At 41.0% G+C, this 27,122-nt stretch overlaps 1 protein-coding gene and 1 long non-coding RNA gene across 5 annotated transcripts in view; one reads left to right on the top strand and one right to left on the bottom strand.

Moving 5' to 3' along the window:
- Positions 1-4,594: 4,594 nt before the first annotated feature.
- The window catches only part of LOC306659573 (annexin A8), a 31,313-nt gene continuing 8,785 nt past the window's right edge, over positions 4,595-27,122 (bottom strand). The window contains exons 9-12 of one of the 4 annotated variants that reach the window (XM_079137216.1): positions 27,020-27,115; positions 24,881-24,939; positions 23,719-23,841; positions 4,595-5,522 (exon numbers count right to left, since the gene is read on the bottom strand). In XM_079137216.1, the coding sequence (XP_078993342.1) occupies positions 5,508-5,522; positions 23,719-23,841; positions 24,881-24,939; positions 27,020-27,115 (293 nt within the window). In that variant the 3' untranslated portion in view covers positions 4,595-5,507. Of the gene's footprint in view, positions 5,523-15,813; positions 15,886-19,859; positions 20,736-21,484; positions 21,663-23,718; positions 23,842-24,880; positions 24,940-27,019; positions 27,116-27,122 lie in introns of those variants that run through there. The other 3 variants (XM_079137215.1, XM_079137214.1, XM_079137217.1) reach the window with 3 other exon arrangements.
- LOC306659576 lies at positions 13,670-18,610 on the top strand. The gene is made up of 2 exons (XR_013763342.1): positions 13,670-15,671; positions 18,291-18,610. It is a non-coding gene; the product is annotated as an uncharacterized lncRNA (long non-coding RNA).

The raw sequence follows: 27,122 nt of genomic DNA on the forward strand, positions 1-27,122 counted from the left end.
TTGATGTACATATTGTAGGATCACATTGGTTTTTCTCCAGAATTATGTCTAGTAGGGAAATGCAAAGTTGGCTCTCGGAGGGTCCCTCCAGGCCCCTCCACTTGGACAGATCTTGTCTTAGTCAACCCGGAGGCCAACAGAGGTGAAAGAAGAAGTTGTGTGGGAGAAACAAAGTTGTGATGAGAAGGACTGCTGGATCCGTCTCACTGAAGTCTAGTGATCTTCACATTTACATTAACTTGAAATTTCATTGTTAGCATCACTGCACTGTATTAGCTTCCTGAGCAATACAGGAATGATAGTAGTTATTAAGTACTCGACCCCATATATAATGAGAATCAACACCTAAGATGTCTGTACTGTTTTGTATAGAAAATCACTCATTATGTTGTTTACCTAAAATATAACTAATCTTACAAATTTGGGGATCAGAAGTCTTAAATGAATTTAATGGGGTTAAAATCACAATGCCTACAGGACCAGAGAAGGCTGTGCTAGAGGCTTTGGTGGAGAGCAATGTTCTGGGCTTTTCTGATCTTCTGGAGGCTGCTTGCTCCCTCCATCACCGTGTGACCTCGGGTGAGTTGTGCCCATACTGACCCTAGATCCTCCTCATACTGAACCTGTTTCCAGTAAACTGCTCTCGCAGCAGCAGGTCATCAACTCTCTGGTCAAAGCAGAGTGCTGGGAGGAGGCGGCTCATCCCCGTGGGGCCACTGTGGTCTTCTTTCACCAGCAACCCTGGAAAAGGATCTGACGAAGACACAGGTGGCACCAAGAATTGTCCCAGGAAAGGAGTGTGTCCCCATTAGAGATGGGAGCTTCCTGGTGGCTGAGGTGGTGGTATTGAGGTGGATCAAGACTATTTTAAGAAAGTTGTCCATCCAACACTGTCATTTGGATCCTCCACTCACTCATCCTATTTCAAATAAAACACACCACATTTAACCTCCTTCAATGAAGTGTACATAACTGCAAAATTTGCATATGTAAATGATATGCAACAACCAGTCTACTAGCTGATATGTTACATGTCTTAGGCATTTGACAAATTGCTGGCATGTCATAGATTCATACATATTGCAAAACATTAAATTTATAAAACATTTTTGCAGTTTTATGTATTTTAAAGGATTCACTGTTTTTCATATTTTGAAAGTATATACTAGCCCTGGGAGTGGGGGGAAAGAAGGCTCTGTATTCTGGCCCACTAATAGACAAAACAGCCTTGAGAATTGTTTTTGGTTGGACAATGGAGGCCAGACTTGCTAAGGAGGCTGTCAGCCAGGATGCTAGTCATACCAGGAGGCATGGTATTCAGGCCATAACTGGCATGATGTCCCAGACCCACAGGTGACCACTCCCTGTGTAGACAGTGGGTACAATCCTGCCCTTGCCATCTGTGGGCTGTGTGATTTCAGACAAATTAAATGTCCTTTCTGGTTCTTCAATGTTCTAAGGTCCTTTGATCTCTAGAATCTCAAGGAACAACAAGACCATCAGGCTGTGGTTTGTTGTTTTCTATCTCTTAACCCCTTTCTCAAATATAGGATACGGGATTTGCTTTATGTGGTGTACTCTTATGTACACCCCCATCTTGATCTTGAGACCATGAGAAAGCCTACTGTGCTGAAGGACTAGGGGGAACATGTGTCAGATATACCTTTTATTTTTTCTTGGTAAAGGGGAGAGGAGAGATAAAGTACTCAGTTTGTGGGTGAGGATTCTGTCCCTTTACTTAGATAGCACACATTCCTAAGCTCTTTATCTTCCCATTCATAACTCTAAAATTGCTAAAGCCTGATACCTGCCCTTCATGCCAATGGGTATGAATAGACTGACATAGTCCTTGGGGGAAGGAAAAGAAAGGTCAAAGGGCACCCATCTAGAAACCCACTACAAGGACCAGAAAGAGCAGGGCACCAGCCAGGCAGCACTTTGGTGGACCCATCAGGAGCAGTAGAGGTGAGGATGTGAGCTTTCAGCTATTTGCCATGGGCTGGTTCAGTTGGGACTTGGGAGGGATGTGGCAGGTGGGAGTGGGCGCTTGAGAGTATGATGGCCCAAGAAGACTGGATACTGCCAGCATTCAGCTCAGGGCAATGGCCAGGCTGGTACAGGAACAGGAGTTGGAATTCAAGGGTGGCATGGCCACACTTTCCCAAGTAGGTCCAAGTAAGAGATTAATGCTCTCCTGAAAGTGAGGTCCCAGGTATGCCAGCCAGGAGTGTAGCCATACAGAAATATGATGAGTACTATTGCTGTTGTGTCATTGCAAGTGTTGAAAGTACATGATGAAGTTCCATGAGAATATCACTGGAGATGCCATTTGAACCATCTGAAAAATCTCTTCCCTAATGAGGCTCACATTCCAGGAAGGGAGCAAGCACCTCCTCCCCTAATAAAAAGACAGTGTATGTCAATGCTGTAACTGTACTGAAGAGAAACACAAAGGGAGGTGGGAGAATAATAATGGTGGGAGTGAGATTAGAAAGGTAAATGAGGAATGGTTTCTAAGACGGAGTGAGAAGAAAGAAGATAGTCTTAGTCAATTTTGTGTTGCTGTAACAGAATACCTGAGTTGGCTAATTTATAAAGAATAGAGGTTTCTTTGGCTCACACCAAACTTTGAAGGTTGGGAAGTTCCAATATAATGCTGATATATCTGGTGGTGGCCTTATGCTGTGCTATAACATTAGTGGGAGAGTGAAAGAGCAAATGACTGTGTCAGGAACAGAGGTGATCTAGAGGGACAGCCTTGCTTTCAAATAACCTGCTCTTATGTTAACTAATCCAGTCCCAAGAGAAGACATCAGCCCTCCCAATTACCTCTTAAATCCCACTTACCTATTCTGCTGAAATGACAGTCAAATTCCAGCAGTACTTTTGGTGGGACAAACATAAGTTTATTTCTGACCATAGCAACTAAAATTAGGGAAGTGATCCTGCTGACCAGGACACTGCTGGTCAGAGCGGCTCGCAGGTTGTACTTTGTACTTTGTCCTTCTCACCGTGTTCACCTACTGGGACCATGGCCTCAGTATAGCAGAAACTACAACACAGGGTGTGTGTGTCCCCAGTGCAGGAGGTTAAGCCCCGTCCCCGCCTGCCGCCACCGCAGGCAGGACAGAACCTGAGCGTTCTGGATTGAACTTTCAAAGAAATAACTCTTAAAGTCAAGGATACCTGCTCTCCTTCCTACTACCATGAACCTTTTGCTGAATCCTCTCTGGTGCATTAAGGGGCAACACCTGTCTTTGCAAAATGAGGGACTAAGAATAAGTCATAATTAAAAGAGATTGGGATAGAAAACCAACCTCTTGCTTTATAGTGGAGAAATCTATCCAAAGAGGGGGATAATTTTTTCAGAGTCACATAGCTGACTTGGAGAGAGTTTCCTGAACACTCACCAGTGCTACTTCTTCTACTGTGGTTAGACCTCTACCAGGGGAAATTACAGAGACCCAAAGAAAATGTCGCCAATGGTGTAATGTGATAGGAGATGGGAGTGAAGGATGTGTGTGGCATGGTCATGGCCTTAATGGCATAGTATGAATGCTAGCACACACCTGGCATGTGGAAAACCCTTCATGAGTGCTGTTCCTACCCTCTGCTGCCAAGTTAGGACATGACAGCTGGGCTTTCCTTGCTGCAGACTAGGACCCTGTGCGTATTGGCACTCCCCTGAGGTTTACTAATTGACTATATGAACACTGAAGTATGGTGATGTGCTCCTCCTGCTTTCTCATCTCAAAAAACCTTCTTTATATAAAGTGGTTGGGTGAGGGTATAAGGGAATCAATTTTCACCCACTCACCCTCATGAGATTATCATACATGCATATGAGCACACACAACACCACATACACAAACACACATCTGACTGCTCAAACTGGTTAAGCTACTAAGCATGCTCCAGGACCTAAGGTAATACTGTTAATCTCATTTTTTTTTATACTTTAGCAGGAAAGAAAAACATTCCTCCACAGCTGCAGAGCTCTTTGTGAGCATCACAAAGTCTTTAATCAGGTTGTGGCAGACAGGATGATCCGTGCTTCAGGAATCTGCTTATTTGATAATTCAATTCTAAGGCCTGGCCCCATTTGTAATCATTGATGGCACAACCCATGGAAACCTAGAATCCAATTAGGCTAGAGGCTGCATCATTTCTTATCCCTCCTGCAGCCTTGCATTGGTCCCTACCATCCCTCTTCTTGACTGAAGGCTCCCTGAAGTCTGCAGAGCAAACTTCCTCCTGGGCGCCTCACATATTGGACTTATAGGAAACAGGATATTCTTGGTCCCAGGGGCTGGGATACTTGGTACAATTTCAGGTGTTTAGTGAAAGGAGACATTTCATTATCTCAGGTCCCACCTAGTCTTAGAGGTCCTGTGTATTTTCAAAACTTACCCAGCCAGAAAGCCTTTCGGTGTGAGGCTACCTGGTTTGCTTATTGACAAGAAATATTGAAGTAGAGACTGCCAGAAAATAATACATGGGTTTTTTTTCTAATACTTATTTTTTTAAATTTTTTCATACATGTTCATAGGGTAATGACATGGGGATTTTAATGACACAAAAAGCAGACCTCAAATAGGTTTAATCAGTTTCATTCATAGAAAAATGCAACTGTACTAGTAGATAAGGGTCAAATGTCTTGGCATCATGCCATCAGATGAGAAGTTTCTGGATTGTCCTGGGATTCACACTCACTCTAAACCTCTGTAACAAGTCAGGATTACCTTTCTAGAATTCTCTGATGGACTACATTTGTTCCAGAATTCAGTATCCTCATCCTATGAACTATTGAGGAGAAGGAAGATCTTTCAACTTTCATGTCAGCACCAATAGTTGGGTGGTGACTGCTTTTAAATCTGGATCTAGGATTCTGAGGTGTTAAATGGGTTTAGTGAAAAAGAATACAGTGTTCAACCAGCCTTTCCCATAGTTGCAGGAAAGTTGAGAGTGGGCACGTGTGTTACATGACTTTCTATCTTTGCACCAGACCATCCTGAGCCTTGTTAGTGGATGTACTGCCTTTGGGTGTCCTCAGAGTATCAAGGATGATGAAGAACGTGTGCTCTCAGGTCAGCATGTGGTGCTCTGGTTGGGGAAGGTGCAGGTATCAGTGTCACACTGTTCGGCATATGCACTTTGCAGGTGAACATTCCTGAGTGCAAAACCTGCTTCTGACAATTTTGGGGTGACAGTGGTCTAGTCACCTAATAACTCTGAGCCTAGAACCTTTATCTGTAAAATGAAGATAGCACTAACATCTCAGGGTAGGTGTGGTCGTTGCATGGCATCAGATATTGAAGCATTAGATGCCTATCTCCCAGCCTTGGTACTGGTGTGAAAGCACAGACACAAACTTCTATACTGTCCTGGGTTCAGAGAAGACTCTGCAGTGAGGCTCTGGTTTGAATTGCAAGTGATTCTCAGGCGGCCTTCAGTAGAAAGCACCGAGGCCATTCAGCACAGAGTAAAACATTCTGTCCCACTTCTGGTTAGGGAAACCTGAACTATGGAACAGAAGAAGAAAAAAAAGACAGTTAAGGTCAAAATTCAAAATAACTTTCCTGAAATATAGGAAAACTTGAATTTACTGACTGAAAGGTGAATTGATACAGTGAGGTCAACACTGAGACTGCTCTTTATAAAATGAATGTTTGCCACAAAGAAAATAATCCTCGTAAGGGTTTCCAGTGATAAACCACGTCTCAAAAACACACACACACAAAAACTGACCACAATGACCACCCTCCACAACAGCCTCATGGACACCCACATCAAGAGAAGCATTTGAAGCATGAAAACTAAGGGTTCTGAAAATCCTCCTCTTTGAACATCAAGAACACTGTCAAAAATCATCAAAATTAACTTTTCCAGAGCTCTGGAAGTTAACTGAAGACTCTCAACAATTCAAGTAGCATTTATTCATGAAAAACAACTCAATCTCCCAAAAATCCAAACGTTATGGTGTTTTTAACTAGACTTTCTCCTACCCTTATCTCCCGCGGTCCACAGTAGACTTGAAAACAAAAGGCCTCACAGCCCTGGCCACTGTGCAGTCCAGCAGCCTGGCAGCCACTGCACAGAACAGAACAGGTTTGAGCTCCTTTAAAAATCCCATCCCCAGGGAACGCTCACCAGTTTATCTGTCTGACAGCTCCCTGGAAAAGCTCCATTCTCAGGGATTTATTTGACATGGTTCAGAGATTATTCTGTGTGAACCGCCTCATCCTGAGGGCATTTGTCACAAACAATCAGCTTGGGCTCAGGGGAGCTCAGCAGTGGTGGAGAGCTGCCTAACATGTGAGGCTGTGGGTTTCATCCCCAGCATCACAGAACAAAGGAAACAAAGAGAAGTTTCTAAGAAACAAATGAGCAAAAAACGTAAAATCAATCAGCAGAAATTGTTTAAAACTACAGTTCCCTGAGAGGACAATACCAATCTGGGCTAACATAGCAACAAAAATCACAAGGACAAACTGGAGAAAGAGATTTTCGAGGGGCCTTGGAAAAGCTCCAACATATTCCTGGGAATCTAGAAGACCACATTCTTGTGAAGAGTCATGCAGATGCCCAACACATACCTAACTAGGGCTTAGCAAGTGAGTGTTGATTGACTTTGAGGCTTTGTAAGATGCTTGCTGGAGTGTTAAAGACATGATTCAATGTACAGAAAGTTCCTCAACAAAGGAGACTTAGTGGTACATGGAATTTAAAGAAACCTCTGTGCATCATTAGCTGGTCGCTAAACTAACCAAGAAAAGATTCTCATGCCTGTATATGACAAAGAATTAGATGATTACCAGACAGATAATAATTACCTAGCTAGAAAAGTAATTAGATAATTGGTTCAGAAAAGTCAATAAACCAACTGAAATGGTACCAGCAGCAGTGGCAGCACTAACAATGACAACAAGACCAACAACAAACCCGGAAGGAACATTGTATCTTATTTTCAGAGATGACACATTAGTTTATTTAAAGTGTCCATTAAAAAAAACCACACACACACACACGCACTTGTGAAGTGTAAAGGCAGCAAAGTGTGACTCATTTACAAAGGGAAAAAAAGCTGTTTGTGTATAATGGATCTTAAAATTTTTTAGAAAGAAAAGAATTAAAAGTATGAAAATGATGTCTCACTAAAGAATGTCAATGAGATAGAAAGCATAAAAAGAGAACCATATAAAACTTTGAAATTCAAAAGAACAACTGAAGTGAATTATTCACAGAATGGCTCAACAACATATTTGAGTAAGTAGAAGAAAGATTCAGTGAGTTGAAGATAGATCTGTTGAGATTATACAGTGTGAGGAACAGAAAGAAAAAAGTAAAGTGAGCAGCCCTGCAGAGACTTGTGCAGGACATAAAGCTTAGCAACAGATGCATCATGAGGACACTAGAAGAGAGAATAGAAAGCATAGAAAGGGTATTTGAAGAAATAATTGCCACAGATTTCCCATATTTTGTAAAACATTAATTTGCATACTCAAGAAGTTCATTGAATACCAAGTGTCAGAATCAAAACTGTCAAGAGCAAAGGGAGAATCATGAAAGCATCAAGAGAAACAACCCATCATGTCCAGGCACACTTCAATGAGATTAAGAGGAGACGAAGTGAACAGGGGTCTTGAGCCACCATTGCTGGCTGTGGAGATGAGGAAGAGGGCTATGAAGAAAGCAGTGGCTAGTTGTTGAAAACCCTTCACTGACAGCCAGCAAACGGGAATCGGGTCATACAATTGCAAGGAACTTTGTTTTCACAACAACCAGGAGGAGCAAAGAACGGCCCTAAAACTTCCACAGAAGAATGTAAATTCATAACACCTGTTTTTAACTCGTTAAGACTAATGTCATACTGCATACCTATGGAACTGTAAGATGATAAATTTGTGTTGTTTAAGCTCTAAGTTTGTGGTAATTTGTTATATTAAAAATCAACACCAAATGTATTGTCCAACCACAGTAGAATGAAATAATAAAGATTGGAGTAAAATAAATGGAAATCAGAAAACACTAAATGAAAGGGGGAGAAAAAGAAAGCCCAAATAGTTGTTTCATTAAGAATATCATCAAAATTGAGAAATTTTTAATTTTACCAACCAAGTAAAAGAGAGAGAAAAATATTAATATATGAGAAATGAAAGAAGGGACAGCACTATGAAGCTTACAGCAATAAAAGTGTTATAAAGGAATGTATGGCAGTAAGTTTTATACACTAGGTGACATGGAATAATTCCTACAAAGATATAAATTACCAAAAGTGACTAAAAAAGAGAACAAATATAAAAATTTGAAAGACATATAATATGAGGTTGAATTAATAATTAATATATTTACAACAAAGAAATGCTCAGGGACAGACAGCTTCACTAGTTAATTCTATTTAAAATTTAAAGAAAAATTATTTTCAATTATTTATGATCTCATCCAAAAATAGAACAAGCAACATTTCAAATCATTCTATAACATCATTATTATCATTCTATAACATCGTTATTATTGTGATACCAAAACAGAAGACATCGTAAAGAAATAATAGATCAATACCTCTTAGGGATATTGGTACAAAAATTCTCAAGATAATACTATCATACCAAATTCAGCAACATATGAAAGTGACTATACATCACGACTAACTAGAATTTAGGAAACCAAATTTGGTTTAATATAAGAATATTAAAGGTATATACCACATTCTAGAATGAAGCACAAAACTACATAATCTCAATAGATGCTGAAGCATTCAACTCAATTAACATCCTCTCATGACAAAAACACTCATCAAATTGGAACCAGAGGAACTTGTAAAATGTTGATAAAGGGCATCTGTAGGAAACTATAACTGACATTATATACATGAGTGAAAGATTTTTTTTTTTTTTTTTTTTTTTTTTTTATAAAAGCAGTAAGAAGGAAAGGAGGTCCACTCTATTACCAGTTCTCCTTGGCATTGTGTTGAAGGTTTGAACTAGGACAATTATATAAATAAAAAAATAAGTTAATAAAAAAAAATGACATCCAGATTGGATAGGAAGTAGTAATACTGTATCCACAGATGATATGATCCAAGGAATTCATAAAATATCCTTTAGAATTAATAAATGAGTTAAGCAATTATGCAGGCCCAAGATCAATAAAAGAATCATTAGTAATTCTATAAACTAGCAATAAACAATATGAATATCAAATTAAGAAAACATTCAATTCACAACAGCAACAGAAAGAATAAAATAATAAATTTAACAAAAGAAATGCAAAACATGTACAACTGAAAACTATGAAATACCACTGACAGAAAATAAATCAAAGGAAAGATACCCTATGTTCAAGGATTTGGAAGACTTAATATTAAGATGGCAAGGCTTTCCAAATTGGTCTATAGATGCAATGTGGTCCCTAAGATAACATGCATTATTTTCCCTCAGAAATTCATATGGAAATACAAGAAACCCAGAAAAGCCAATAAATCTTGAAAGAGAAGGACAATGTTGGAGAATTTAGGCAGTGTGGTATTGGAACAAGGTAGAACTGAAAAATCCAAAACTAAATCCTCGCATTTATGATTAATTAATTTTTGACAAAGTTATCAAGGTGATACTTTAATGGGACTTAAAAAATACCTTCAGTGAATGGTGTTGAGACAAGAAGATAGGCACACACACAAAAAAATAAAGTTAAATATAGAAAAATTAATTGGATGAAAATTCTACATGTAAAGATTAAAACTTTATAATTTAGATGAAATGGCAGAGAATTCTTGGCTATAGCATCAAAGTATGAGTGACAAAGGAAAAAAAATCTGGACATTTTAACAATCTGAGAAGGTCAACAGACAACTTACAGGAGGAGAAGAGGACATTTGCTCATCAGATACATGCAAGGGAATTAGGTAAGGGACTTGTATGCAGAATATATTTTTAAAAACACTCTTCTTATTCAACAATAAAAGACAAATAACCTGATTAAGACATGGACAAAGGATTTGAATAAAGATTTCTCAGAAGAAGATACACACCTGACCAAAAAAAAAAAAAAAAAATATATATATATATATATATATATATATGAAAAAGTTCTCATCATCATTAGTCATTAGGAAAATGCAATGAAACCCCAAGAAGATATCACTATGCAGACAGTAGTGTAGTTTTAATAAAAAAGACAGAGAATAACAAGTGTTTGTGAAGACATGGAAAAAGTGGAAAGCTTATGCATTGCAGGTGTGAATGTAAAATGGTGTAGTCACTATGGAAAACAGTCTGGCATTTCAAAAAGTTAAGTGTAGAAATACCACGTGACTCAGCAGTTCCATTTCTGGGTACATACCCAGGATAATCAAAAACATTTGTCCACACATAATATGCCACAGGCATATTTGGTAGCAGCATTATTCATCATAGTTAAGGTAGAAGCAACCCAATGTGAACTGATGAGTGGATAAGCAGTTGTTGTATTCCATTCCTGTGGTGTGAGAGCGAGTTGACTTGGACATGGCAGGTTCACTGAACTCTGCCAAGTGGAGGGATCAGAATCCACAATTCATAGGAAAACAAATGCAAAAGACTTTTAAATAAATGAAAATGTTTAAAATTTCACTTGTCATCATAGGAAGATAAACTAAAACATTGAATCATTTTATTTTACTCACCAGATTTATGATGATCAAATTTTCTAAGTTTACTCTTGTTAGCAAAAAGGATACAAAATTGGTACTTTACTGTTATTTGGAATGTTATTTGGGTTGCAATTAGGCAAAATTTTTCTTAGCTACAATTCACATGCCATTTTAACTACAAACTGTATTTTAGGAGTCTCTCCTATGACTGTACTGTATGAAGTGGAATGATAGTTAATGAAATGTGATTTACAATAGCAAATGAGCAAAAACAGCCAAAGTGAACAGAGAAGTCAGTAAAGTGTGGCATATTCACAAGAAAATTTTCGCTGCTATGAAAAGAAGTATTGACTTATTTTCTAGGTTATTTTAAACTAGTATAAGACCAAAGCTGGAAAAGTGGGGAAAAACACATATATCTGCACATTCTTAACAAAAGTTTTGGAAGTATATACAAGAAATATAAATTGTGAAAGTTTTTGGAGAGATTTTGGCTAGAATTCTGGAGTGGTATAGATATATAATTTTACCATTTGCCATTTTGTACTATTTGAGTTTTATCAAACATGTGCATTACTTATTTTGCTTTTAACTTTTTTCGTTTTTATGAACATTTAATTTTTTTCAAATAATTATGGATTCATAGGAAATTGCAAAGAGGTTCTGTTATCCTTTTCCCAGCTTCCCTGAATGTTTACATTTTACATTCTATAGTCGAACATCAAAATCGGGAAACTTGACATAGACATGATGTGTGCTATTCTATGAATTTCATCACGTGTAGATTTGCATTACCATCAACCTACAGAAAGATTCCATCACCACAAAGATCTCCCTGGGGCAATGCTTTGTGCTCATGCCACCCCCCTCTCACCAGCTCTAAAGTCTGGTAATCACGGACCTATTTTATAATTTTTCCTTAGAAAAATTATTCATAAACAGGATCATACAGTATGCAACCTTTTGATAATCCTTTTTCACTTAGCCCAATGTCCTTTAGATTCATCAAATCTGTTCATGTACCAATAATGCTTCTTTTTATTGCTCCATCTTGGTGTGATTGTATTAGTTTGTTTAACTACTCATCCACTGAGGGACATTTTGGTTGGTTTTTAGTTTGCGATTATTATGAGAAAATACAGGAGATAATCTTCCAAATCTAGAGTTTGGTGAAGACTTTCAAGACATGGCACTAAAAACATGTTCTATGAAAGGAAAATAATGATAAATTGGATTTCATCAAAATGAAAAATTTGCTCTGCAAACGATTCTGCTAAAGGATGAAAGAACAAGGTACAGATATTAAAATATATATAGGTGCAAAGCATATATCTGATAATGGACTCCAATCTAGAATATATAAAGGAATCTTACAATTCAATAGTAAAAAGTAATCCAATGAGAAATGGAAAATAGATAAAGAGACATTTCATGGCAGAGGCAAGAAATGAGGCTGAACAACACTTGACACTGGGGAAATAAGATCATCATCTGAAATCACTACATGTCTATTAGAACAACTAAAATTAAAAGGCAATGACAAAAGCAAATGCTAGCAAGATGTAGAGAAACTGTATTTCTAATACCTTGTGGGACCAATGGTACATAGGGCCACTATGGAAAATAGATGACAATTCCTTAAAGCAAGTAAGTAAACAAAAAGCTAAACACGTACTTACCATATTACCTGACAACCACAGTCCTGGGCATTTATCAGATAAACTAATATTTAAGTACACACACACACACACACACACACACATACACATACACATACACATACATGATCATAGTAGCTTTGTGCTATTTTTATTGGTAAATAATTTACACAAAACAAAATTCACAAACCTTAAATGTTGCATTAAATATTTTTGGTAAATGCATGTGCTCCTGTAACCCACTCTTTATATGATTTAGAATATTCTAAAGCCCCAGAATGTTTCTTTGTGCCTCTTCCAGCTAATCTCTGCCATGTCACTCCACCCCTAAGCCCTAAAGCAATTTCTAGTTTGATTTCTTTCACCATACATTAGGTTCCATATGAATGGAATTATATATTACATATTCCTTTATGTCCGGCTTATTTTTCTCAGGAAGATGGTTCAGACATTCTTCTGTTTAAAGCATATCGATAGTTTATTTTTTTATTGCTGTTAATATTAAATCATGTAGACACACCCCAATTGTCTTTTCATTTGCTTTTTAATGTTAATTTAGATTGTTTCAGTTTTTGTCTTTTTAAAGTGAATCTGCTATTAATATTGTGATACTAATCTTTTGTTTAGACATTAATTTTCACATTTTTGGATAAAATCCTAAGAATGGAATTGCTAGGTTATACAGAAGCGTATAGATTTAAATTGATGAGAAGTGATCAAATAATTTTCAAAAGTGTTAACCTCATTTTACTTTCTCACCCGTAATATATGAGATGTGCCAATTTGATGTTTTTAAATGCACATTTTTTTTCTGTACTTATTGGTTATTTGAAGATATTATTTTGTGAAGTGTTTGCTCAAGTCTTTTGTCCATATTTTAAACTAGAATTTTATTATTCAGTTGTAAGAATTCTCAAATATCCAGGAAATAAGTTTTTTGTGAGTATTTCCTTCTAATTGTGACTTATCTATTAATTTTTTAATGATAAAAGTTTTAATTTCAGATGAGGCCCACTTTCTCAATTTTTTCTCTATTTTACTTACTTTCTGTGTTGGTTAAAAAATCTTTCCCTAATCCAAGGCAGTGAAGAAATTTTGTTTTATTGCAGAACTGTCTTGGATTTTTCCAGTCAGGTGAACTGGTCAGGTCATTCCTCAGGGGAACAGGGAGGCAGTAGTGACACACAAGGGTCAGTGCAGTTAAGAGGTTTTAAAACATAATTGCAGAAATGAACTGCTCAGCTGTGAGATTACCCTACACTCAATAAAGCTGAATACAAGCGAAACATAACGCCCTCAACCCAATGCTGGTGCTGCCCAAGGTTAGCCCTCAATGCCCCTCATGGCCAGTTCAGAAGTCCTCAGTTCCCAGGTCATTTAGCATTCCTCCAGGTGACTGTCAGCCACTAGAGGGCGCTGTGAGAGCAGGTTTCCAGGCAGCTTGGCCCCACTCTGATGTGAGGATGCTGACCTGGGCTCTGATTGCCTGTCCATGGGAGACACATGGGGAGGCAGGGGTGAGGGTGGCCTCACTCCACATCTGCAAGGACCTTCTCCATCCAGTGTATTCCCTCATAACACAAACCAAGAAATAAAGCCATCAGGGAAGCAAAGGAGCCTAGGAAGAGCACGTGGGGCTGAAAACAAAGACAATTAGTCCTTGATCCAGTTGGCACAGAGGGATGTGGGAATGCGACAGGGTCTGACAGCTAGGATGGGACAGCAGTCCCCAGGCTGGGAAGATGATGGCCTGCATCCCACCAGGCCAAGGGCAGAGCTGAGATGACTGACTCCTGTTTTAGTTAGGACCAGGTTATGACTGAGGATGGGAAAGGGTTGGGATGGGAAGCTTATCTGTAAGGACCTGTAGACAGAGACAGGGATAACTGCGGAAAAGGTCATGGCTCATTCATGGCCCAGCTACTCACTCCAGCAGCAAGGCATTCAGGGAGATAAGAGGTACTGAGCCTTGGAGAGGAAATTGTGTCTACTTGGAAGAAGCTGACTGGCCCTGGCAGAGTGAACCCAGAATGGCCAATTGGGGCAGCATCGGACAACCTGGGTTTGAGAGAGACTGATGGCAATCTAGCTCCACAGCACATTACAGGGACAACCCTAATCACTAAGCTGGAAACCCTAGAATTCCATTAAAGGATAACCGGAGGGGTCAGGACCAGAGCCAGGGAAAGGCTAGCAGGGGGACAAAGGTAGTCATGGGCCAATGGAGCATCAGACAGGGCCTACCTGGGCTCAATACTATGAGGGAGCTTGGACACCTACATGGGGCTGTGACAATGCCTGGAACCTTAGCTCAGGCCTCGGGCTCACAAGAGAAATTTCAGGTATTCATGGTCTCAGAGAAGGAGATGTTACAATCAGTAAATTCTCCTAAGGGGACAGAGATGCAGTGACCTTGGGTACATTAAAATATTTTTTAAAAATTCCCAGGCCAGGACACAGGGTGACCAAGGTTAGCCTCCTTCTAGGGAATTAACCAAGGACCACAAAATACTGGGCTATAAGGCTAAGGCAATTGGTGGCATGTCATGTCAGAGTGTGGAAACAGGTTCAGTCTGGGCTCCCTCCCTCCAAACTCAGCTATGCATGTTCACCATCCTTCCTGATGGCAGAAATCATACTGAAACCCAGTCAAGATGTACATCACCTGCAATGTTTCTCCCCTGACCCTGGGAAGCCTTTGAGCTCCTCAGCCTGGCAGCATGAGCCTCCCTTACTTGGCCTCTCATATCTTTATCTTTGAACTCTCCGTGTTCTGTGGGCATAAGCATGCCGGTCCTTTCATTTGTCTGGTACAGACCAGATTCCTTCTGCTGTTTACAGTTCTCTCTCTGCCAGGAATGTTCTTCCCTTTCCTGTCAACCTGATAAGCATTAATTTAAAAAATGCTCAAGCTTCACCTTCCCTATGAAGAATGATCTGGCCAGCCCTAATCTGGGGGCAGGGAGAATGCTTGGTTGTAGAAACCAACCACAAATCAGTTGCTAACCACAAATCTGTTCTCCCTGCTTTGTTCCTAAAGAATCCTGACTTGCCCAGAAAGACAATCCTTCCTCAGCTCAGGGATACACACTAAATATGTCAAGCCAAGCATTACAGCCCTTTCCTTCCAAGAGCATGAAATCAGTGCTGGGTGCATGTTTTGGTCACTGCCTTCATGCTGCACTGAACTGGTGGTCCTGCAATGGTAAGTGGCAGAATCTAAACAAGGGCTGGGGCTGAGTTTGTGCCAAAAGGATTGAGAGCAACTCCCCTCTCCACTTAGATCCTTCCCAGAACTCTTTTCATTGAGGTTGGCTGAGAATTCCTTCCACAGGGAAGTCCAAAGAGCCTGTAGAGTCTTCTCAGAATCAGTGACCAGAAAGGTTTGACCCCAACTCACTTCCTTGTAGAGATTGTTTTCTCCTCAGATTCTGTACTCTTAGTTGTTACTGTTTATTTAAAAATATTCACTGAGTACTTGCTATGAGCTAAACCAAATGTTCAAAACTGAATAAAGCAAAGTTCTTACCTTTATGGGACTCAGAGTTTTTCTGAGGGAGACATATAACCAGATAAGATGCCATTAGGGCAGGAACTCTGTAGTAAAGAGAGTTATTAGTTGCTAACAAGAACAGCCACTCTGGACAGTTTAAAGAGAAGAGAAATTTCTGAAAGTCTATGATAAGCTCACAGAGTCTCACACAGGATGAAACCCTTGCCTCAGATCATGGCATAGGAGACATTCAGACTCCATTCTCTGGATCATGTTCCATCCTTGTCTACCAGCTAGTGGAAATAATATTTCAATGGAAATAAAAGGATCCAGCTCCTGGGGAATAAAAGGCTTGATCTGAGGATGGAGAGAGTCCAAGAATACACTCTGTAACAGAGGGTTAAAAGGCAATAATGCAACACAAACCATTGTCATTATAGAGCCATGGTAAAGCCACAAGCAGGGAATATCCCTGCCAAAGAAAAATCAGAACTGGACAATAATTAAAGTGGGAAAATTGAATTGAATTCAGGATGGTTGCATCAAAGTAGGAGAGATTTCATATAGAGCTGAGCTCAGCTCTGGATATAGCAAGGACAGGGAGACGTAGCAAGGAGTGGGATGAGGTCAGTTGATGGAAAACTACTAAGAGGAAACTTCGGGGTAAGGGAGATTCTCTCTAAAGCCTTGAAACAGGATTTTGTTGAAGACAGGGCAAGATGATCAGACATCAGCACCAATGGGGCATGTGAGGAAGGTGATCAGATATAGTCATCAGTATGGAAGATGGGGGCTCCTACTGCATTGGCTTCAAAGGGTTTTTGCTCAAACTGGACTTTAGGAGGAAGTGTACTGATTGGCTTAGGAGAAGATTCAGGAAACTGACTAAAGTTTGGCTAAGCAAAGGATCTTTGTCATGATTCCCTCATCTTTCTCCTTTGCTGAAATCACAGTAAGCAGACTCCAATTTATCTTTAAAAACATAAGAGTAAAACAAATACCTTCCTAATGTGACTGATGAAAAGCATCCAAAATGTTATTCCAGGAAATCTGATTTGGAGGTGCTGAGGGTGTTACTTGTATCCTGACCAGATCCTTCTGCTTCCTGGCCACCATGAGAGTCACCTCATAGATGGCACTTAGTTGGAGCCGCCCCACGGAGAGTTTGCTCAACCCACCCACCACATTTCTCGAGGACTGACCCCAGGGAGAGAGAACACATCCCCTCCAATCTGAGGGGACCTGCTGTTTTCACTCTATTCTACTCTTCTGTTCAGGAGGCAGAAGTGTCTTCTGGTCCATTGGGAGAGATGTATAAGGGTCACATTTTTGCTAAAAGAGAAGCCGTCGCTGGGCATACACTTGGACATGCTGTCATTCCTGGGCAGTCTAAGTAGACTCAGCTTTGCTCAAGGCTCCTATTTGGCCACATGAAGGCTTTCTCGAGTGGGCTGCAAAAGAATCCCAGAAAACCAGTGTGTACAGGAATACAGGGCAGAAGAGTCTTCTAAGTTCTTCTTAAAGCATGTCGGCAGAATACAGTTATGGGTCAGACAGTGACTCAACACTGAGGAAATTCAGAGCAGGACATGAACTAAAAAAAGGGAAAAAGAGAATCATCAGCAGGACAGTGTCTGGGTGCCACACCCTGGTACAGCTGCTGAAGTTTGATGTGAAACTTCTGGGACCTTCAGCATTGCTGTGTTATGGGTTGAATATTTGTTATTGAAGCTTAGCCCCTAGTGTGATGGTATTTGTAAAAGGGGACTTTAGGAGGTAATTAGGGCTAGAGGAGGTCATCTAACCTCATAAAGGGATGGGACTTTCTTTCTTTAGTGACCATATAAGAAGAAGGAGAAAGAGAAAGAATATGAGCAAGAGAAAGAGAGCTGAATGTGAACATAGAGCACAGGCCATGTAAAGATACATCCAGAAGGAAGCCCTTTCAAAGCTAGAAAGAGAGAACTCACCAGAAACTACATAGGCTTCCCTTGACCTTAGTCCTAGTATCCAGAGGTATGAGGAAAAAAATGCTGTTGCTTAACCACCCAATTATCCACTGTATGTTATCATGACAACCTGAGCAGATTAAGACTTATTGGTGCACAGCAGCTGCTCCTCACCCACCCCTGCCTCCCTGGTGTCCCACAGACAACCCTCTACCCAGTACCAAGGCTTGAGGACTAGCCCTGAGGGGTCTCTGAAGTTCTGCTCCAGCCCTAATGGCATCAGCCATTCAGGTAGTGGGCTGTGCTCTCCCAAATGTTGAATAACTTGAGGACTACTTTTTGATTAAAAAATGGTATCTAAAGTCCTTGACCCTCCACTCACTGGCAGATGGGGTCTGTCCTTCCCTTGAAGTTGGATAGCTAGTGATATTTTTTTCTAATAGGGTACAGAGGTAGTGATGTAATATGACTCCTGAGTCTAAATCACAGAGGGCAATACGGCCTAGTTTTTGTCCACTAGATGAACAGAGCTGCCACATGAGGCACCCTCCCATCTCCAGGTCACATGCTGTGTTATGGGCAAACTATGTGTGCCTTGACCAGACAAATTCCTTTTTACCCTAAGTCTCCATTTCATGTAAGAAATGTTTCTCCCACGCGAAAACCCCGCCTATGTAACCCACCTCCTGCTTAGCACACCCTGCTTAGAAATACACAGCAGTTGGAAAATGTTTCTGTTATTCTTATATAATGTACTATTATGTTCTCTTTTCAGTTTTCATTTTTCTTGGGTAGTATACTGTACCCTGAACTGGATCATTCTGACCCACTTTCCTATGTTGCTATGGTTTTGACTTACTGGCAGCTTGTGGTTTTTGGCTATAAAAGAGATACCCTACCTTCTGCAAGGGATCGAGGTGTGCAGAGACAACTTGGTCACTGCCCCTTGACCCGCCAGTGAATAAAATTCCATGTCTTAATTCACGACTGACCTAGTGATTTATTTCTAACACATCACAACAGCTGGAAATGCTGCATGTCAGGGCTCCACGGGGCAGTCGTAGTTGAGCCCAGCCTTCCAGTCATCTCACCCAGGCACCACATACAGGAATGATGAATTTTCCATGTTATTGAAGTCCTGCTTTATAATCACCCTGACTTTTAGATCTTCCCATCAAAGTGTTCAGATTTTCTGGAGTAGAGATAAGCCATCTGCAATGTGTCCTTATTAAATTATTGATCTAGAGAATCTGTGAACACCATTAAATTGTGGTTTTAGACCACTAGATCTAGGGCAGCAATTATAACCAGGACCCCACCCTGCATTGAAATACAAGCACACTTAGTTTTAGACAGTGTGAGCTCAGAGTCATGAATCCAGAATCCGCCTCCCATCCTGTGACCTCAGAGTTTGCACTGCTCTCGTCTCCCTAGCATGCCCTGACCATTTGCAGACACACTCTGGAGCTTGCAAACTGGAGCATGTTCAGAGGTCATGGCCTCAAATCAGAGTCCAACAAATAGTTGGAGGTACTGGGGACATTTAGCTTTGGCAGAAGGTTTACTGGAATATGTGGGCCTTCTTCAGATATTAAAATGTTGTTATTAGGACAGAAAGTTGTGGCTCTAGATGAGAGTCAAGAGCAGTGGGCAAGTTTGGGCTCAGTTGGAAAAGGATTTGACCTTTCAAGAAGGCAGCTCGTCTGCATTTTTGAAGACACTTATGTACATTCTACACATATCGAGCAGAGCCCTAGGACACCAAGGATCACTCCTGGTTGGATGCCAGGGAGAGCAGTCAAGCTGCAGGCTGGAATAGGATAAGGTGATTTAAAAGCTCCTTTCAATCCTGAAATGTTGACTACAAATCAGAAAGTAACTAGAAGTGTACTCATTCACAGGTTTTCTCCCTGGGGCAACAGTGCCCACAGCTCCCCCTCAGTGTTCCTTCAGAGAAATGCCCACAGAGGTGCGAGGTTGGATTGCTCCCCAAAGATCCATTTCTGATGAAACTGGTCTTACCCTGGTCACTGTTAAAAATCCAAAAACGCTTTTTGATTGTACAAATGTTTATTATTCTGCAAACCAAATATATTTAGAAAGACTACCATTGGCTTCTGTGGATATCCAGGCCCAGTGGCCCTTGGGTCAGGTTGAGAGTTGTGCTCAGGGTTTGGCATGCTGCCCTATGCTGCATGCTGTGTTAGGAGTTCGTTGGCAACTGAACAAATCTAAGCCTCTTTCAACATAGTGTACTTGGGTCAGAACTTTGATTTGTAGTCTAATCTGATTAATTTGTTAACAGGATGATGTGAGAATTTCTCTTCTATCCAAAGCTTCAAGTTTTCTGATGAGGCTTATAAATGAATAGTATAGGCATCCCAATTGTCATGGAAAAGTGTCCCTTTACCAGTTTCCAGGATGGCATGAGCTCTAAAACAAAAGGGTTTTCATGGCCTTCTCACTGGTTGCTTGATAGAGAAGTATATCAGCTGAGACAGATAATCTCTGGTTCTTCCTCAGAACACTCTAGTTCTTCCTCAGAAGACCCTGGTTCAGTAGATGGGGCTGAGCCAAGGGATCTGTGTAACCTGCACCTACGCAATTGACCAATAAAACTTGAGAAACAACTGTCTAGAAAGTAAAGAATGACCACTGAGCCCCTGCAGGCCCCTTCATGCTGACATATTTGTCTGGCTACAGGAATGTGAAGGTTGGCATGGTACATTCACCTGCAAATGACCGGAGGAAGAGGTAGAAAGAGGAACCCAAGGCTGGTCTCATCCTCTGGATCAGAAATATTGACTGGAAAGCACTGGAAACTAGGAGATAGAAATATAAAATCTTGGCTGAGTTTCCCACTCCACCCTCATCCATTGCCAAGGTTGTGCAAGCAGGGCTGGCAGCTCCAGCTTCTCAGCCTCTGCTCTCATTCTTCAGTGTCTTCAGGGGTCACTGCCCACCAGACTCAGCAGGGCATTCTTGTAGTCACCGCTGGTGTCATCCTGAGGGCAGAAGTCACAGTAGAGTTAGAAGGGAGGTGTTTGTGACATTGACCTGGCTGGTCAAGAGCACCTACTATTATTATTACTAGAAGTCATTTTCTTTGGGTGGGGCCCAGCTCTTTAGGTGTTCCTACACCACAGGCTCCTTTTCTTCTTTCCTTGTTCTTCATTTCAGACTACTGCTTTGTATCTCTCTTTTTTTAATTTTCTTACTAATTACATGGGAGGTGGTTGTAAAAAAATGGATCACAGAGACAGTGTGCTCTTAAATAAGAAAGGTGTGTGGGTAACTTCATTACTCCATCTTTTGCCCTGGGGCTCTTTCCCATGTTTCACTCAGGCACTCAACCATTCACTTACTCAACACAACCTGTTATTCTTTCAACACCTGCTATTGTAGTTCAGGGAGGCAAGTGCTATGGTGTGAATCTGAAATGTCCACCAAAAGTTCATGTGTTGAAGGCTTAGTCTCCAATGCAGTCATGTTCTGAGGTCCAGCTTTTGGGAAATGATTGGATGATGAGGTCTCTGATCTCTTCAGTGAATTAATCCATTGACAGATCATTAATTTGATGGCATTATTAGGAGGTAGTGGAAAGTGTAGTAGGTGGGGGTTATTTGGAGGAAGTAGGTCACTGGGGGTGCACTGAAGGGTACTTCTTGTCCCCTTGCTCCTTTATCCTTCTCTCTTTGCTTCCCAGGTCCATGAGGTAAGCAGTTTTGCTCCACTACATCCCCTCTGCTGTGACACTCTGCCTCACCACAGGTCTGCAGCAATGGAGTCAGTGAACCATGGACTGCAACTTTTAAAATCATGAGTTGAGATAAATCTTCCCTCCTGTAAGTTGTTATTTTCAGGTATTTGGTCACAGTAATTTAAAGCTGACAAGTTCACCAAGATTGAAAGCAGGGCATCCAGAGCTATAGCTGGAGGCAGGGCCATGGGGCAGAGAGAGCTCAGGCTTTGGGCCACTGACACGAAATGTGGCCCTGTCATCCTACACTGACCATACCTTAACCTCTGAGACATTCTCTCCTCTACAAAATGCCATCAGTGTTGGCAGACATCTTGCTGAGATGTAGTGAGGAGTGAATGGTAGGAAGAAGATGAGCCTGCCTACTCAGCAACCAGCTCATGTAAGGATCAAACAGTGTTTCTTCCCCTATAAGATGGACCCAACAGATCCAATAACTCCATTTCTTAGTCATTAGCAGGTCTGAATAGGACTGCCTAGTCATGGCATGTAGAGCCAGGGGAACAGGCAAGGGGAAACCACCCAGTTCTCTTTTTCTGTGGTTAAGGACACTGGGCCCAAAGAGGTAGTGGTAGGTGAGGGGAAGGACTGGAGCTAGTTCTGCTTTGCTCTGAAGCAGTTTAAATCTCAGGAAATATCTATTCCTTGATAGTTTAGGAAAATTTACCAAGAATCTTGTTGTTTTATAACTACATTTTCTAAAGAAAATGTTTGGTTCTCTCATTCACAACTCCAACTGAGTTTTTCTTAAGTGACAACATTAGGAAACAAAAATCAAAATCTATTGCTGGATAAATAGCTGCACTTTTTTTAAAAATTTTTTTGTCTGAAATCATTAGTCTGCTAAATTTACATTTCTACCACAGGGTCTACATCTTAGGTTGAAGTGATCAGTTCACCTAATAGAGTTTTTGTTCTTTGGAAATGTTCTGTGGCTCTAACTGAAATGCTGAGAAGGAATCTTTCCAATGGCATAAATAACCATGTGTGATTGAGAGGATTCATGAAAATCTGCTTTGACATAGTAGCAGCCCAGGCTGGTTTGTGCTTACCCCTTCTGTCTCCTGCCTCCTGACAAAGTTGCCTGGGAAGTCTAAAACAAAACAAAGAATAATTCCAGCCCTTCCCTACCCCCTGACTATTTGTTGCCCCATTCTGAAACATCTTAAAGCAGAAGTGTTTTTGTTTTTAAACATACAGTCATCTTTCAGCAGGAAATAGATTCCAGGATCTTCCTTCCTCCCACCATGGGTATAAAAATCTGCAGATGCTTAAGTACCTTATATAAAATGGTGTAATATTTGCAGATAAACTGCATACATTCTTCTGAATACTTATATCATCATATCTAGGTTACTTACAGTACCTAAAACAATGTAAGTGCATTATCAATAGTTGTTTTATTGTATGATTTAGGGAATAATAACATGAAAAAAATGCCTGTGCATGTTCAACACAGATGAAATTTTTTTCTGAATACTTTTGGTTGAATCCACAGATGCAGAACACAAGGTATGGAATCCAAAGAGATCACAGGCGAATTGTATTGCAAACCATGTATTTCTTAGAAAATAGAGTAGCAACAAACCTTTGTAGAAGAACTAGTGACTTCATTTAGTAGCTAATGAAGACTTGGGCACATGTGTATCATGATTTGACTTATGTTAATGAAATTGTCAAGGTCTCAATTTGCATTGATTGCCATATGAGCTATTTTTTTTCTCATAGTTGTAGTCATGTAACAATCACTCTACATTTGAAGACTTAGAATTTTCACTAACCAAAATCTGGTTAAGCAATTCACTGGAGCCCATCCAATATATTTCCCCAAAAGTTTTCTGCCAGGACTACTTAAATCTAGACTGAGCAGAGTCCCAATTTACTAAAGGATTTGCTCTCATTGATTTCTCAAACAGGAATTCTTCTGCTACAAGGATTGCATGTATTTTCAAAGGCATAATCATAACTCATATGCAAAGTCAACTTCTTGAGCCAGACACAGAGGGAGTTCCTTGCTTTGACCTCCGTTTTTTCCCTCTGAGGTTCCCCTTGGGCTCTAGCCACACTGTTCTCTTTCTTGTTGCCTACATTCATCATAAAGTAATCAATTCAAGCATGTGATGCCCACAGGAAAGGGGTGGACATTTTGGACATAGGTCATAACATCTAGGTCTCTCAGTAATGTTTATGTCACAAACTGGAGTGAAAATTGGGAACTCATGACTTACCATGATCATGCTGCTGAGGGTCTTGCCATACATCTTCTTGAATTGACCCTTGATAAGATTTAAATCAATTTCACTCCTGGAAACAATATTCCTTATCAGGGTCCCATCACGTGTCCCTGCTCCCTGGATGAGACAGTAGCAATCAACCATCACTTCTCACCTTTCCTGTCCACCTCAATAGTCAAGGACGAATCTCAATATCTTTTCACTCACTCTCAGGCCTCTTTCCTTTCTAGAACCCAGGTACCCCAAATTGCATTGTGTGTTTGGTTTGCCACATTAGATTCTAGATGCAAAAATTCACAACTCCAGAAACAATACTTCTTTCTAGAGAAGCAGTGCATCAAAATTGACTTAAATGGCCATTTCATACATAGGATTTTCCCACTCTTTCATCCCAGACCAGTCTCACATCAGATGAAGCTACCTGGGAATCCCATGCCTTTTCTCATTTCTGGAGTTTGGGGTTTCTGGCCTGCCTCTTATTTTAGGTGGTGTCAGCAACCATGTATCAGAGAAGAAGGGCACTGACTCTATCCTTGGAGAATCAAGTTAACGATCTTCCAGTTAGTTTCTAACTAACATCAGAAACTGTGATGAGTGAGTTGGGCATCTGTTTCTGTGACTCAGGTAGCCTTTTGTACAACAGGCAAACCAAGGTGTCACAGGCAAATGCACTATGTGTGGCAATTTTCCTCCGAACTTGACCATGGCAAGGGTGTCTTCGTTCCTGGAAATTCTTGCCTGTGACCTCTAGTACAAATCTGCTGTCATGGAGGCCATGTGGTACAATGAAAAGAACAAATGGACAGGCTTAAGTTCAATTCACACTCTACCACTTAGCAGCTGGGTAATCTTGAGTGGGAGCCTCAGTTATACAATCTTTAGGATGGCAATGACAATATGGATCTCCTAGAATGGTAACAGTTCAGTACAATGGACACCCTTGCATGTACCTGTTCAAATCCCCCTGCAGTTGTGATTTCTCTTTTCTAGACTCAGTTTTCCCTGAGAACTTAAACCTTTCTGACATTCAAGATATTAGAATAAAAGAAACCTCAGTGTTGAAGACAGTGGTTATCCACTGTCTCTGAGCTTCCTGGTTATACAGTTGGTGACATATATGGCAGACTGTAAGGGAGGAAATATATAGAAAAGTTACCTTCATGGCATAGTGGAGTCTTTCTGCAAAGTAGCTATGAAGGTTGCGGGTGCATTTCACTGGAAAACAGAAAAACTCTGTTAGTATTCTCAAGGTTGTAGGAGGTGTTGCACATACCTTCATTTAATTATGCTTTGTCTCAAGTGTTAGAGGTTAGCATTGCCAAGTCTTGGCATGTTTGTTTGTGCCTTGCCTAATTAATAATCTCTGGCAGGGAACAATGCAGATGTGCAGGACCCCACTGTGCTGGGCACTTCATGATCATTTCTCTTCAAAGTCTCACTCACTGTCATGTCTCAGATGAGTCCAAGCAACAAGTCCAAAGCAACTGCACTGTTGAGGCAGGGTTTAAACTCCTGCCTATATCCCTCAAAGCTTTGTACCAGGAGGTGAGGCAGAAAAGGGAGACTGGGACACTAGGCATAGATCCAAAGTCCAGATCAGGCAGGTAAAATGGTGAGATATGAAATCCATTGGGCATCCACAGGGTTAGATAAGCCAGAGGACAGCTTAGACCCAGCACTGTCCCTAGGCTCTCACCCAGACACCACCAAGAATTCCACGGTTCCACAGAGGCATCACAGCATGACAGCCAGGACCTCAGAGAGTCCTACCAGCAGGAATCCTGCATTTTTAATTACTATGTGATTAGTGCAGCTCAGCTCAGGGGGGCCAATTCACCAGGAACACCTGGTTGAGAGAGTGGACATCTTATTGAGAGAGAAGACCCCATTCTTGCTCTTTCATGAAGCATCTGTCATGGATGTCCCTGGAGAGAGTTGGCATCTGCACGGGGAGGTAACACTTCAAGCCAAGGCTGCATAAGAAGTGTGGGATTTGAGGGACATAGGTATGTATTTAAACCCGTCTCCATGGTGTGGTATGACTTCTTTGCATGACAACCCTGACTCATATGTGACGTGAGAGAGTGAGATTTAAGGAGAAATGAATAGGAAGTGCCCAGCACAGTGGGGCCTCACACACCTCTACTCTTCCCTACCAGAGGATATTAATTAGGAGGTTTTGTTATTTAGGACCTAAGGGCTGACAGTGTTGCTGAGTTGGGGTAGTGGGTGTGCCTAGATGCTCCAACATAGACTGGATTTTATAACCAGGCTCTAAGCTGTCTGGGGAATCTCAGAAAACAGCATTTACAAGAGAGACAGTGTTGAGGAAAGAGTGCCTTCATTGCTGGGCTCCACACAGAGGCAGCCTGGTGTGGTGATGAGTGCCTCAGCCCAGTAGCCCTGACCTCAGCTCTATTGCGTGAGGTGTAGAGATGTCCTCTTGCCTGAGCTACAGGTCTCTACTCTGCAAAGACTTTCTACTGTGATTTCAGCTCTGAATCTTAAGATGTGCTGTAGGCTGGGTCCTGCTGATTTCCTGCTATGAGGAAGGTTCTTGACACTACTGGTATTGGACTACCAAACCTTTGCTGGCACTCAAATCTCACATCATCATTTCTGCAATTGCATTTCTGGCTCTGGTTCAGAAAGTGACTTTGTTCAAGGTCTTGCAACCAGAAAGAGAATGCTCCCTGGGCATATGCATGCATGCACGTACACACACACACACACACACACACACAAAAAAAAAAAAAAAAAAAACAGAAAAACAATCTCTTAAACACACTGTCACACACCTGCATACATGCATGCATATACTCACATTCACACTGTCACACACCTGCACACTCATGCATATACTCACTTTCTTGCATATACATGCACATAACCACACATAAACACACTACCTTTCAAACACATCTCCACATGCATGCACACATTCATGCACACATTCTCACTCATAACTCATGCACATCCTCACATATTTACATTTACACCCAATCACACTCATGTTCTTTCTTTAACACATGTCCACCTGCTTACACACATATACACACCCTCATATGGGTGCCATGTAGACAGCACTGAGATTCCTTGGCAGGACACACTGAGACTCTCTGGGTGGAACAACCCCAGGATACATGCTGAGGGAATGGGGTTTGTGTAGAGAACCCATGAAGATGAACATGGGGTCCAGTTGCTTGCTGTTGCCTGGGACCTTTGCCCTTTGCCCTCTGTGTTGCCCACAGCCTATGGACATATGTGCATCTGAGCACTGTGCCGCTGTTCTTACCCACAGTGAGCATGGCCTCCTCCAGTGAGCCATGGGTCTCGCTCTTGATGCTGTCCTCAATGCTCTTGTTGGCAATTTTCTCATACTCCTCGAAGACTGTGGA

Source organism: Sciurus vulgaris, assembly GCF_902686455.1.
Source record: "Sciurus vulgaris genome assembly, chromosome: 4".
Taxonomy (NCBI): Eukaryota; Metazoa; Chordata; class Mammalia; order Rodentia; family Sciuridae; genus Sciurus; species Sciurus vulgaris.